The 12,680-nt window shown below is 36.9% G+C and overlaps 1 protein-coding gene across 1 annotated transcript in view; it reads right to left on the bottom strand.

The window, feature by feature from the left end:
* The window catches only part of si:ch211-196i2.1 (collagen alpha-1(I) chain), a 39,498-nt gene that overhangs the window by 25,953 nt on the left and 865 nt on the right, over positions 1-12,680 (bottom strand). Inside the window, exons 2-15 of the mRNA XM_046867244.1 lie at positions 9,932-9,976; positions 9,309-9,428; positions 8,448-8,486; positions 7,430-7,483; positions 7,280-7,333; positions 3,501-3,608; positions 3,332-3,385; positions 3,187-3,240; positions 2,928-2,972; positions 2,776-2,829; positions 2,596-2,640; positions 1,503-1,556; positions 1,321-1,365; positions 1,177-1,230 (exon numbers count right to left, since the gene is read on the bottom strand). Coding sequence (XP_046723200.1) covers positions 1,177-1,230; positions 1,321-1,365; positions 1,503-1,556; positions 2,596-2,640; positions 2,776-2,829; positions 2,928-2,972; positions 3,187-3,240; positions 3,332-3,385; positions 3,501-3,608; positions 7,280-7,333; positions 7,430-7,483; positions 8,448-8,486; positions 9,309-9,428; positions 9,932-9,976 — 825 coding nt within the window. The remainder of the gene's footprint in view (positions 1-1,176; positions 1,231-1,320; positions 1,366-1,502; positions 1,557-2,595; positions 2,641-2,775; positions 2,830-2,927; positions 2,973-3,186; positions 3,241-3,331; positions 3,386-3,500; positions 3,609-7,279; positions 7,334-7,429; positions 7,484-8,447; positions 8,487-9,308; positions 9,429-9,931; positions 9,977-12,680) is intronic.

Raw genomic sequence — 12,680 nt, 5'->3', positions numbered from 1 at the left:
AGAGCGTGAGTGACTGAGTGACTGAGTGACTGAGTGAGTAAGAGACTGACTGACTGAGTGTGACTGAATGACTGAGTGACTGATTGACTAAATGAAGAAGTGTGTGATTGACTGAATGACTGAGTGACTGACTGACTGGCTAAATGAAGGGGTAAATGAGTGAGTGAGTGAGTGAGTGAGTGAGTGAGTGAGTGAGTGACTGACTGACTGACTGACTGATTGACTAAGTGACTAACTGATGGAATGACTGTCTGAGTGAGTAAGAGAATGAATAACTGAGTGACTGACTGACTGAGTGAATGAGTGAGTACGTAAGTGAGTGATGCTTGAGTAACTGACTGACTAAATGAAGTAGTGAGTGGGGGAGTGAGTGACTGACTTAGTAATTGACTGACTAACTAAATGACTGAGTGTGTGAGTGACTGACTGACTGACTAAAAGTGAGTAAGTGAGTGACTAACTGACTGACTAAGTGACTGACTGACAAAATGAAGGAGTGAGTGAGTGAGTGGTGACTGACTGACTGACTGACTGACTGACTGTCACTGCATGACTGACTAAGTGAATGAATAAGTGAGTGAGTGAGTAAGTGAGTGAATGACTGAGTCACTGAGTGACTGACTAAGTGAATGAATGAGTTAATAAGTGGCTGAGTGAGTGAGTGAATAAGTGAATGACTGACTGAGTGACTGACTGACTGACTGACTGAGTCACTAAGTGACTAAGTGAATGAATGAGTTAGTGAGTGGCTGACTGAGTGAGTGAGTGACTGAGTCACTGAGTGACTGACTGACTGAGTGAATAAGTGACTGACTAAGTGAGTGACTAAATGACTGACTGACTGACAGAGTCCCATTGTTGAAACATAGAGTATGTGAAATTAGTCTAAACAGCCAAATTTTAATCCAGCTACCCTAAAATAGCAAGCACTGAGCAATAAAGGAGCAATGCACATTCTATAATATACTTTGCAGTATTTTTTGTTGCAGAAAGAGAGGTATATTAACGTCTGGAATGGAGGTTAAAGTGTGTCATTCCTTGTCATAGTGTGCCCTTGCTTCAAATACCTTTGAAGCTAATAATCTATTATAATTGAAGGGGTGAAGAAAAGTACCATGTCATGAATGTAATATGTAATCTTCTAACTTTGATGTTTCAATAAAAACCAGGTCTGACCTGTGGGCCCCGTAGCCCTGGAGGCCCAATCTGTCCCTCCAATCCCAGAGCACCCTGTTGAAGGCACGGAGATAATATGGATATTAGTCTTTTAAAGGTGAAGGTTTTTTCCAACAGTGAAGGATTGTGACACTAATCACATACCTGAAGCCCTGGGGGGCCGGTGTTTCCTGCAGGTCCAGGCTCCCCCTGCAAAGCAAAGCAGAGAATAACACAGTCAAACCCTACAGAGACACTACAGAGACAGCTTGGTGCTTCTGATGTTTTGCAGAATGGAATGAGTAAGAAGAATCACAAGAGACTTGTAAAATCATATGCAGACGTACCCGTGAGCCATTTACGCCCTGAGCACCAACAAAACCTGTGATACCTGGAGGGCCCTGTGCAAATATTTCAAAAATAGGTAATGAATGAGTATGAACTTTTTATTAGGAAAAATTTATACATGTAAATAATGTTTAATACAAATCAGAGAAAACACCTCAATCTAACAATCTGGGTTCCACCAACATTTATTGGCTGTACACCGACCAGGAAGAACTTTATGACCGGTGAAGTAAATAACACTGATTATCTCTTCATCATGGCACCTGTTAGCGGGTGGGAAATATTAAGCAGCAAGTGAATATTTTGTTTACAAGGGGGGGAGTGATGGACTACTGTAGCTCAAATTGCTGAAGAAGTTAACGCTCAATGGGTCAGGACTGTTTTGGCATCAAAAGCAGGACCAACACAATATTAGGAAGGTGGTCATAATGTTCTGCCTGATCAGTGCCCATAAAGTTATGCCTGCTCGGTGTAAGTCTATAACAAAAAGTGTGAAGCTTGAGTAGGTATGAAAATGCAGTTCTGCTTCCCAAAAAAAAAAAAAAACAATTGTTCTCTTATTTGTTTTCATTTAATGTGCTTATGTAGTAAATGTAACAATTAATGTGACAATAAATGCAAATGAATGTTTGAGCAGGATGCATGTTTATTCATAATGCTGTTCATTTATGCTGCATTCAAAATGCCCATGGATTAATGAACACGCTGATGAAGCAGCACTTTAAGCAGACTGAGATTTTCTCATTTTCTGCCCTATATATCAGGCAGCCTCAGCTATCCAGATCTGAGAAGCATCTATGCTGACCTGATTTTAAAAGACAGAGAAAATTATATTCAAAAACATTGAGCTACATGTTGTAAGCTTTCCTCAAATGCACATGTATAAGTGAGACAAGCCCAGTTTGAGATTTCTAGGTATATGCCTTATTATTTTATTAATCCCAAAAGTGGTCCTGAGAGTGTAAATCTCAGACAGACGGTTTGAATAATGTGCTTGCTGAATGGAAAATAAAATGTAAGTGTGAATATAATGCAAACGAAATGTGACTACAGAACCGTGTATACTATTTATTAATTGTTCAGATTTCTTACTGGTGGACCCAGTGGACCTGGTGGGCCATCAAATCCATCTTCCCCCTGAAAAGCAGACCAGATTAATAATAGATAATAGGTAGCATAACTTTAATCATGACTGAAAATTTCCAACAGGCAGGATAACCTGGTGTTTTGATGGAAACTTTGTGTCATATTGAAATGTTTGGCTTTACTTACATCTGTCCCTGGAGGGCCCTCAAGACCCACAATCCCTCTAATCCCATGCGGCCCCTGCAAGTGGAGACAATTTTACTTTTATAGCATGTACTGTATTATGTTACTTATACAGACAATAACAAAGAGCGATATTATATATTTGATTAACTTACTTGAGGGCCAGGAGGGCCAGATGACCCAGGCAGCCCTTTATATCCCTAAATGAGAAACGATTGTATGATATAACACAAAATAAACAGTTTTTAAATTCTTATTTCACATGACTTCGTTCAATAGGCAAAAAAAACTGCTATTTATACAACCACTAGGTGGCGACAGATCCAAATTATCAACCATACCCATTTTAAATAATTGAGTGAATGTTTACTTGTTCAGAACTGGCTATAATATTTAATTTAGAATACACCTTACTTTCTCTCCAGGTTCTCCTACATCTCCACTGCGGCCATCTCCTCCAATAATACCCTAAGCATATAAATAACATTGCTTTTATGTTATCTGGATTGTGGACCTGGACCAATGAACATTCTTTTTTTTTTTTTTTTTTTTTTCTTACCTCATCTCCTTTTTCACCAGGTGAGCCAAATTCTCCTTTATAGCCAAGAGGGCCCTTATGTTTAAAAAAAAAAAATAAGAAAAAATAAGAAGTGACCATATTTAAACATTGCATAGTGTAAAGTTAGTATTGTTGATAAGTTGATAAGTAGAGCATTTCATTGCTCTACCTTTGGGCCAGGTATCCCAGGAGCCCCCTGGTGTCCTTTCAGGCCATTTTCTCCATCTTTGCCAGGAATCCCTGGTAAACCAGGCACACCTGGTAGTCCAGGGTCACCCTACAGTGTGTCAGAAACACCTATTTACACACATATCTATTTTATATCACATTTAAAATCAATCAAGCTAAAAAAAACAACACTACAATAAATTATGCTGAATGTTTTTAACACTGCGGTTAATAGAGTAAAATGAAATGCCATTGGGTTTGTCGCCACTCATGTTAGCATTTTAAAATGGGAATTTTGGAAATTCGTTAGCATGTATTTATGGAAATTAATAAAAACTTTTGGGGAAATTTATATAAACAGTATCATATACAAACATAAAATAAAAAACATTTAGTTTGGTGATCAGCTGACATGCATGCAAACTAATACAGATTGAAAAAAATGACATTTTTGACTTTGATTCACAGCACAAGGGAGTTTTAAACATAAATGTATGTAATATTTATGCAATTTTACATGAATTCTTGCCATGATGGACATTTTTTTGACATCATTTTGTTTGCAGGATTCAAGAAATGAAGTGTGTTATGTTATGGAATAAAACACAGTTTATGTAGGGGGTGTGGCCTCAATAACCCTGCAGTAAGTGTGCATATGATTCGTGAATGTGCAGGGAATTGCATTAAATCCGGTTGTTTAAATCAAGATTATCCTGCAAGGTTATATTTGTTCTCAACTATATTTAAGTTCCCTCTTATAGGCTAACCTGCAATTTGGTAAATTCCCACTTTATTCCTATTAATTCCAATATATTCCTGTTAATTCCCATAGAAATAACCCTAGATGTTCATGATTGGCCAGTGTTCCTGTGACTGACAGCTAACCAGGCCAGTTCTGCTCCCATGATGACTTTAATACACTGCACATTTTATTTAAAGCTCATTTCGGATTCAAAGAAAACAAACTATCGACTGTATAAAAGCACTGAAGAGTGAAGGGATTCCCTTTAAAAACTGGTTAAAACAATCTGAATAAACATTCTAAAGAAATGAATAATGGAATACAATATTTGTATTGGTATAAATACAATTATCTTAAGTTTAAACACATTTTTTATCCATAAAACATATTTTGTGTTTGTGCTCCACATTATCCTTTTTAATCTCCTAAACACTGGCTCCAGTTCAGATCTCAAAAAGAGATTTCAGAAGGACACCTCTTGTGAAAGGAAAATAGCTCATAATCCGGTTATTATTATAATTATTTAAAAAAAAATCCCTGTACCTCAGCCCAAAATCCCTCCACCTTGGCCTGCCATCAGCTAAACCCGTCATCACAAACATTCCTGTGAGTCTTTTTACACTTCACAAATTAGTTCAAGAGAGGGTTTGGCATGTTATTATTGAAATGTCACTATGTCTTCAATTAAGTAATTACTGAGTACTCTTCTCTTCACCAGAATATTCCCTAATAATGGTTGCCACATTGTGCACACCAGTCACAGTGCGTATGGTGCATGATAATTCACACGTTCCTACATTCAGTTTATAAATGCTTTATAACATGGGTGAGGCTCGTTTTCAGCACGTGCAAAATGTATACATCAGAAGTCAGGATTTATTTCTCAGACGCGGTTTAACAAGGAACTACCTGAATATAGCTGTGTCTGTGTGCATGTGCTACAGCATACACGCCTCTTTGTGTAAAGCTTCAAAATGATGGATTTTTAAAAAATCGCGAGTGAAAAATGAGTGTGTTCTTTCCGTTGAACGAGCTGGACCATGCTTGCATACGTAGACTAACACTTGAGCATGTCCATGCTTGGTCATGGTGGATTTATGCTTAGACAGTGAGAACCCAGTGCAGGCAATATACATAAACATACGAAGAACCTGAGGTGGAAAGTATTAATTACATTCACTCGTGTTACTATAATTGAGAAGGTTTTTTTTGTGCACTTTATGCAAATCTGTCATTTATCTTTTACTTAAGTATGTTTTGTTGCAAGTGTTGTACTTAACTACGTTTTAAATCATATCCGTTACAGAGTAAAAAAAATCTATTTAATCAATATAAATAATGTGAGGGGTTAAAAATATTTCCACAGGAAAACACTGCACTATTTGAGAACGCGCTAGACTCACAAGAGAGAAAGATGGAGACGGACAGGAGAAACGCTAGTGAAAGTTGTTCAGTGCTCACCGTCTGAATTCTGAATCTGCATTTGTGATTTCTCTCATTCTTATGAATGACATTATAACAGGAGAATTTTTTTTTGCTGCGTAGTGCATAACTCACATTAGACTCAAGTCATGTACTGTGGTGTTGTTTGTTTGTTTGTTATTGTTAATGCACTTTAACTTGTAAAGGTATTACTTACACAATCGAATCCCAACCCCCCAAAAAAGTAACTCAGTAAATTTTACTCTGGTGAAAAGACTGGTAATTTTTTTTTGTATTTAAGTACAATTTTATTTAAGTAACAGTACTTTAACTTGCTTAGAATATTTTATTATTCTTTTCACCTCTGCATAGAACAGCAGGAAGAACATATAGGGTCTCGTCCAGATTAACTTTCTATGTTCCATAATGCACATAATCTATTGCTTATCAAAATGCTATCAAATGTTTAAGTATTTATGACAGGAATTGTTTGCGATGAATGTGAATGATAAAAGAGCTAGTAAATGTAACTATTTAAATGACAACACTAATAATGCATTACAGTAAACAACATAAAGAATAATATACAAGTAAGTATTTCTATACATTTACTTAAAAATCATGATGTGAAATGAGTAAAAACTAAATAAAACAATGCTAAAACAACTGTTAGCATTTTATACCATTTTTTTGTTTGTTTTGCACAACAGAAAAGTTACGCCTTCCTTCTGTTTAATATGAGGTCCTGTTGTGTAAGAGCTCATTTCACTCCACATCCTTGTTTCTCCAACAAAAACCATAATAAAATGCTCTCAGACACCACACTTGTGTTAATGTGATTAAAGTTTTGAGTAATTACGGGTGGTGCGTCCATTTTGATATTTTATTTAACCAAACGGCAACTCAGCTTTCACCCCACAGTAAATAAACTTTAAAATCTTGCTTCTTCTCTTATGTTCTAGTGTGCAGTTATAGAAAAATAATCACTATGTGGACTAATGCAGTAACAACATGCACAATATTTAACAAGCATATATATGCATTTATTCCTCTTGTCCCATGATTATTGTGTTTGTAGAATTAATATTGCATTATTAATAATTGCACTTTTGAACTCTTTAAAGTGAAAGCTATTGTTTTAGAATGTAACTGAAACAGTGAACTTTTAGTTATCAGTTACAATAAAGACATATAGACAGCTATAAAAGTACATTCGCTTTGTCGAAGGTGATGAGACCAAATACACAGCTTGTCCTGTGTCCTAAAGACTTCCACATCTAAAACGTAATGATGTTGTGAAAAGTCTATAAAACAAGTTTGTTCCTGTTATCACTTACGTTACGGCAGCTATAAATAATATGTTTCCTTGTCAGCCTAGAAGTTAATAAGAGGGAAGCTTGTTGTGTTGCCTAGAAACCAAAAGGCATAAGCTCTCTATCCTGAAGATTATTTTGTGTCAGAAAACTTTACAAATCATGATTATAATGATTAATAATAATTATAAATCCGATAATGATACCATTCCCTAGTTTTTGTTTAGCTTTGAGTCTATCTCAGGTATCTTTCCGACTATGAAATGATATCATGTGTCATATGTACACAGTTTAGAGGATTACCATATCTCCCAGACGCCCTGGTGCTCCTTTTTCTCCAGGATCACCCGCTGGTCCCTAGATGAAAAGGAACATATAATTCAGATACTGCAATTGGAAATTCTTTACAGATAGTGTAGTCTTTATGAACAAAGCACTGAGTGAGCATCTCACCTGTGGGCCTGGTTTTCCCACTTCTCCCTGTGGCCCAGGTAAACCCATCTCTCTCTACAGGCTCACAAAGAAGATACCAGTCAGAGAGTGTGTACATTCCACTGATATATAACAGCACTAAAAAAGAAACTCATTTTACCCCTAGTACGACACCATCTTTTGCAACCGCGAGAGCAGGGGTCACCAACCATTTTAAAACTAAAAGCTACTTCTCGGGTACTGATTAATGTGAAGGGCTACCAGTTTGATACACACTTCTGAAATAACAAATTTGCTCAATTTACCTTTAATTATATGTTATTATTAATAATTAATGATATTCATCTATCTAGAGATGCAGCTCACTGGTAAATGGCGCTATTGTGAGCTATTTTTAGAAAAGGCCCACGGGCGACTCATGTGGTCCTTGTGGGCGACCTGGTGCACCATGTTGGTGACCCCTGCGCTAGAGCATCTTAACTAAAAACATCACTGATCTTTCTTAGGGGTGAGAGTGTTCAGGTTAAAAGTTGGGACACCTGACTTTTCCATTTATATATATATACTTCTTCCCCAAACTTTTACAACAAAGTTGGAGTCACACACTTGTAAAGGATGTTCATAGCATTCTATTGTCCCTTCACATCCCTGAAGATTAACTATATGGACTAAAGTATTGGGACACTATTCTGCCATATGTGGTTCTTCTCCAAACTGTTCCCACAAAGTTGGAGGCACACGGTTGTAGATGACGCCTTTGGATATGGTATAATAACATTTTGCATTTGCTTGAACTTGGAACCCCAAACCTGTTCCAGCATGGCAACGATCTGTGAACAAAGCCAGTTTTATAAAGAGATGGTTTACATGGTTTGGAAATCCAGCGTGAATCGCAGCAGGTGCTTAACACACATATTCCAGGAGTACCTTCTTGTAAACAGAGCTAGTCTCAAAACGTTTTGGTACCACCTCGTATAATTTTCAAAGAATTTTAATGTTAATCAACCCTAAAACTCCAAACCCTGTGCTGCATACTTACAGGCCAACCTGCATACAACAGCTGGAAGAAAGATGTTTGCTGGAAAAAGACAAAAAAAGGAGAAAAACACACAAGATACAAGGTCACTAAAGGTCAAGAAATGTAAAATTATTACTGTACATCTTTACACCTTATTTCTACTATCTATCTACTATTGTACTACTTTCTCACTACAACTATGTGATAATCTGGTTGTCATTATTATGATGTATTTTCGTTTTTCTGACCAGCAAGTGAAGATAAAAGCAGTATGAAATCTATAAAACGTGCTACATTTTGCACGGATCATAAAGTGCTGGGTTCAGTTTTGGCAAGAAAATGAGACCCACCGAAAAGAGAAAAGCGGAATTTTATGCATCAGCCTACAGACACTCATTAGCTTATGTGACACGGTTGTGAGAATGAACTCTGACCCTTCTAAAGCATTTCACCAATCCAAAGGCATGCAATCTGATGTTTCTTCAGATTCGAGATTTTCCTAGCTGTAAGTTGTTATACACTGTTGTGTATAAAGGCATTACTAAAAAATAAATAAAGCTTGAAAAGAAGTAGCAGACATTAATGTCATATTAAGTCTGGGTTGTAAATGTAAATCAAAAATGGGAAAAAAAATAAAACATAACCTGTTTTTCTGCTGATCTTGCATATTATATTTTAGATGGATATATTGTGATGTGATGTCATTTTTAATTCTTCTTCCCTATATAATTTCCTTATATAATTATATTTGTATATTTATTACCTATAACTAAACTGTGGTGAATAATTGCGGTGGATTCATACCTGTGCTATACAATTATAATGTCAAACGAACTATATAACAGACTAACATGTAAATGGAGAAGTGAGAATGTAAATTACCTGAAAGTGAGCCCACTCCTCCGCTGTGTTCCTCCATAGATATAAAGTGGGTGGTCCTTGTGGTCCGGGAGGCCCTGACTTTCCGACCCGACCAGGACGACCCTGTGGTCCAACTCCTCCCTGGAGGAAAGCATCAAAGTTCTTTGATTGATCAAAGATTTGCAAGGTCTTGTGAAATTACTAGTCAAAAATAATTGAAAACAAATCTATCCTGACAATACAGATGAATACATTCCCATGATGCTATTACTTTAGCAATATGTATATCAGTTATTAATCATTTCTGAGATGTTTATAAGACAACCATGAAGCAGTATAATTTTAATGCATGGAATGACATGTTTTTTCTCCACAGCCGTTTCCTGCTGGGACTTGGGTTCTGGCACAAGTACTGTCCAGACGAAACTAGTGCTGTTCCTAAAGGATCTTTAAAGATCACAACAGATCAGACCAAAATCCCATGAACTTTTAAGAGAACTTCTGTCCCTGAGCTGTCTCTGGAGATATAACCATTTCATCGTTATATCTTCAGAGACAGCTCAGGGACAAGTGCAAAAGAGAGACATTTTGTCTGTAAACCCCATTCACTATAAAACCATTAAGCAGGTATGAGAGACACTCACCTTTTCTCCTTTAAACCCGGGATTGCCCACACTGCCAGGACAACCCTAAAGTAATATCAAAATATACATTATTTTAATACAATTAAAAGTCATAGTATGTCTAATAACATAAACAAAACAGATTTCATTTAAAAGAAATGAAGGCAAAGTGATCTGGGGTGAAACCACAAAGGTTTAAAAAGAAAATCATATGGCATATTAGGTCACGGTAATAAATGATCAAGGCAAAGTCTCTCATGGCCAGATACATTTACATGAAGGTGCAGCACAGGACAGACTGCAGAATGCAACGTCTACTGCAAATAAAATGATGTAAATGAAAGTAAATACAGTCTGCATGAAACACAAATCGTGAACTGAAAACCACAATTTCATAAAATTCAAGATCAGTAATGAAGATAATAAAGATAATGTGCTAAAAAAAAACGAACTATCATAACTAACTTAACTATAAAAAAGATAAAAAGATAAAAACTACCCGTTTCTACACAGCGAGTAACACCTAAAAACACAGCGTGTAAAACTAGAACAAAAGTGCTAATTTGGACCGTGTTTTAAGAGGCGTACAAAACCACTAATTGACCAGAGTTTAGTCAAACGCGAACTGTAATCTGCATCGGTTTCCATTTAACACCTTTTTGTTTGCGAGTTGCTGCATGCATTGTGTGTAAACTGCATGTTTGGGCTTGAACAGCAGTTTTGTAAGCAACACAAGGCTGTGAGCACAGAATGTGGAATAATTACATATAACAGAAGGGACTTGGACATAAGTAGTGTATGGCGCTTGGTGTATCTATTTATCACCAACATACAGTTCGGCATCAGTTCAACAGCAAGCAGGACATTTTGAGAGAAATAAATGATGGAAGAAACTCCTGTTTATAACTTGCCACAACACCCGTGGCCTCATTTGCGTGATTTTTCTGAAGTAGTTGAAAAGGAGGTTTTGGGCTCATGATCATTTTAATAAATATCAATCAGTGTTTGACTCAATAATATCCTTCTATTTATATACTGGTCTTTTCACAGTCTTTTCTCATAAACTAATTCAATTTACTTGGTCAACCTTAGATATTCAAAGGGAAAAACATCCTTGATAATATTTAACATGTTGCATTTCCTTGGGCGATAACCTAAAACAGTGTATCTCTAGTTATGTTACAGTTATGCAGCAGTTGACAGTCTGTGTGGGGTTTCCACAGACAAATGCAAAACAGAGCATCAATTATTGAATCTTTCTCTGCCGCTGGCTTTGGTTTGCCATCACTGATGCGTCCTTGCCTTCTCTGTGTTCTTTCATGTGTGACTCAGAGCTGCGTGAGGACTACAAAAAAGCTCTGTGACCCTGGAGCCTAGCCTGCTATCTCCACATGCTCGCGCATCTGGTCTTGCTTCTGCCTCTTAAAAAAAATAAAGATCATTTAGGGGGTTTCGACTTGGGGATTCCTTTGTTGTATTTCTAGTTAAATCACGACTGTACAGTCCTAACGAAAAGATGCATTGATTAGAAGCTTATTCAGAAACAATTCTTCATCCGTGCGTGGTCTGATGGATAAGCACCTCATTTAATATAATAAATGAATTATTCTGCATGGCATTAACTACATATGGCATGTTATGTTTTTGCCCTCCTGTCTAATATCACAACACCCCGTCACTGAATACTGTCTTTAGGAGGAAAATTTACTGTTGTACTCCAAACTGGATGATACACTGATGCATGCCATTTTAGCATACGTCAGTTTGCGGTCTTGTTTAAAGTATGTTTAAATCAATCCAACCAAAAGAAAAAGAAAATCCGAAAACGTCTGCGACCCTCCTGTCTTACACTACACACTTTGTTTCTTTGGTCGACTTATTTCCTAAAACAGATGCAGATGATACGTTCTAGTCATCTGTGACATAAGATTGGTTTTGTTAGCTAAGGGCTTTAAGGCTATAATGATTTCCATTCAGTGAATTGCAGACCAGCTTTATTATTTCCAGACTAGAGCGAATGTAAAGTTGACATCACTCTGCATTTCTTTCTGGCTAGATCGGAATACAGCATTTGTTTTTGTTTGCTTTGCAATGAAAGTATAACAGTGGAACGGCGACGTCAAAGAAGCATTGGCAAGCTTTTGCGAATTGAACAAGTCAAACCTTGATATTGGTACGACCTGTCTGACGGAATCCAGACACACTGGCCATGCTCACATACCTGAACCCTGTTTTTGGGGCTCAATACGTGTGCGTGAGTTTGAATGTATAAATCAGTGAAGGATCACAAGCAATTTGAAAAATGGCTGAGTGCCAGATCTATAAATCTACAAGCTATCAAAATGTACAAGCAATGGCAAGTAGGCTACTGTAAGTCACCAGCAATCCCAATGGTACATATTTTATACATCTAATAAACGTAGATTATACTGTAAATTTAAATTGCCTGCGATGCTGTTGGTAAGAGATATGAGCATCTGGACAGTCATAGGTTTCAATATATACTGTATGGAAATTATTGGGACACCTGACCTTTCCTGCTATACTACATGTGCTTCTTCTCCAAACTGTTACCACAAAGCTGAAGGTTATAATATACTGTAAATATATAATAAATATAATAGATATAATACATTTTTTTCCTTCACCTGAACTTGGAAACCCAAACCTGTTCCAGCATGGCAGTGCACAAAGTGAGTTCCATAAAGATGTGCTTCACACAGCGGCCTGCTTAAAAGCTCTGATCTTATCCCTACTGAAAACCTTTGAG

Source organism: Silurus meridionalis, chromosome 15 (assembly GCF_014805685.1).
Source record: "Silurus meridionalis isolate SWU-2019-XX chromosome 15, ASM1480568v1, whole genome shotgun sequence".
Classification (NCBI taxonomy): domain Eukaryota; kingdom Metazoa; phylum Chordata; class Actinopteri; order Siluriformes; family Siluridae; genus Silurus; species Silurus meridionalis.
The sequence above is the reverse complement of the archived record's forward strand: the minus strand, read 5'-3'. Positions and strand labels throughout refer to the sequence as shown.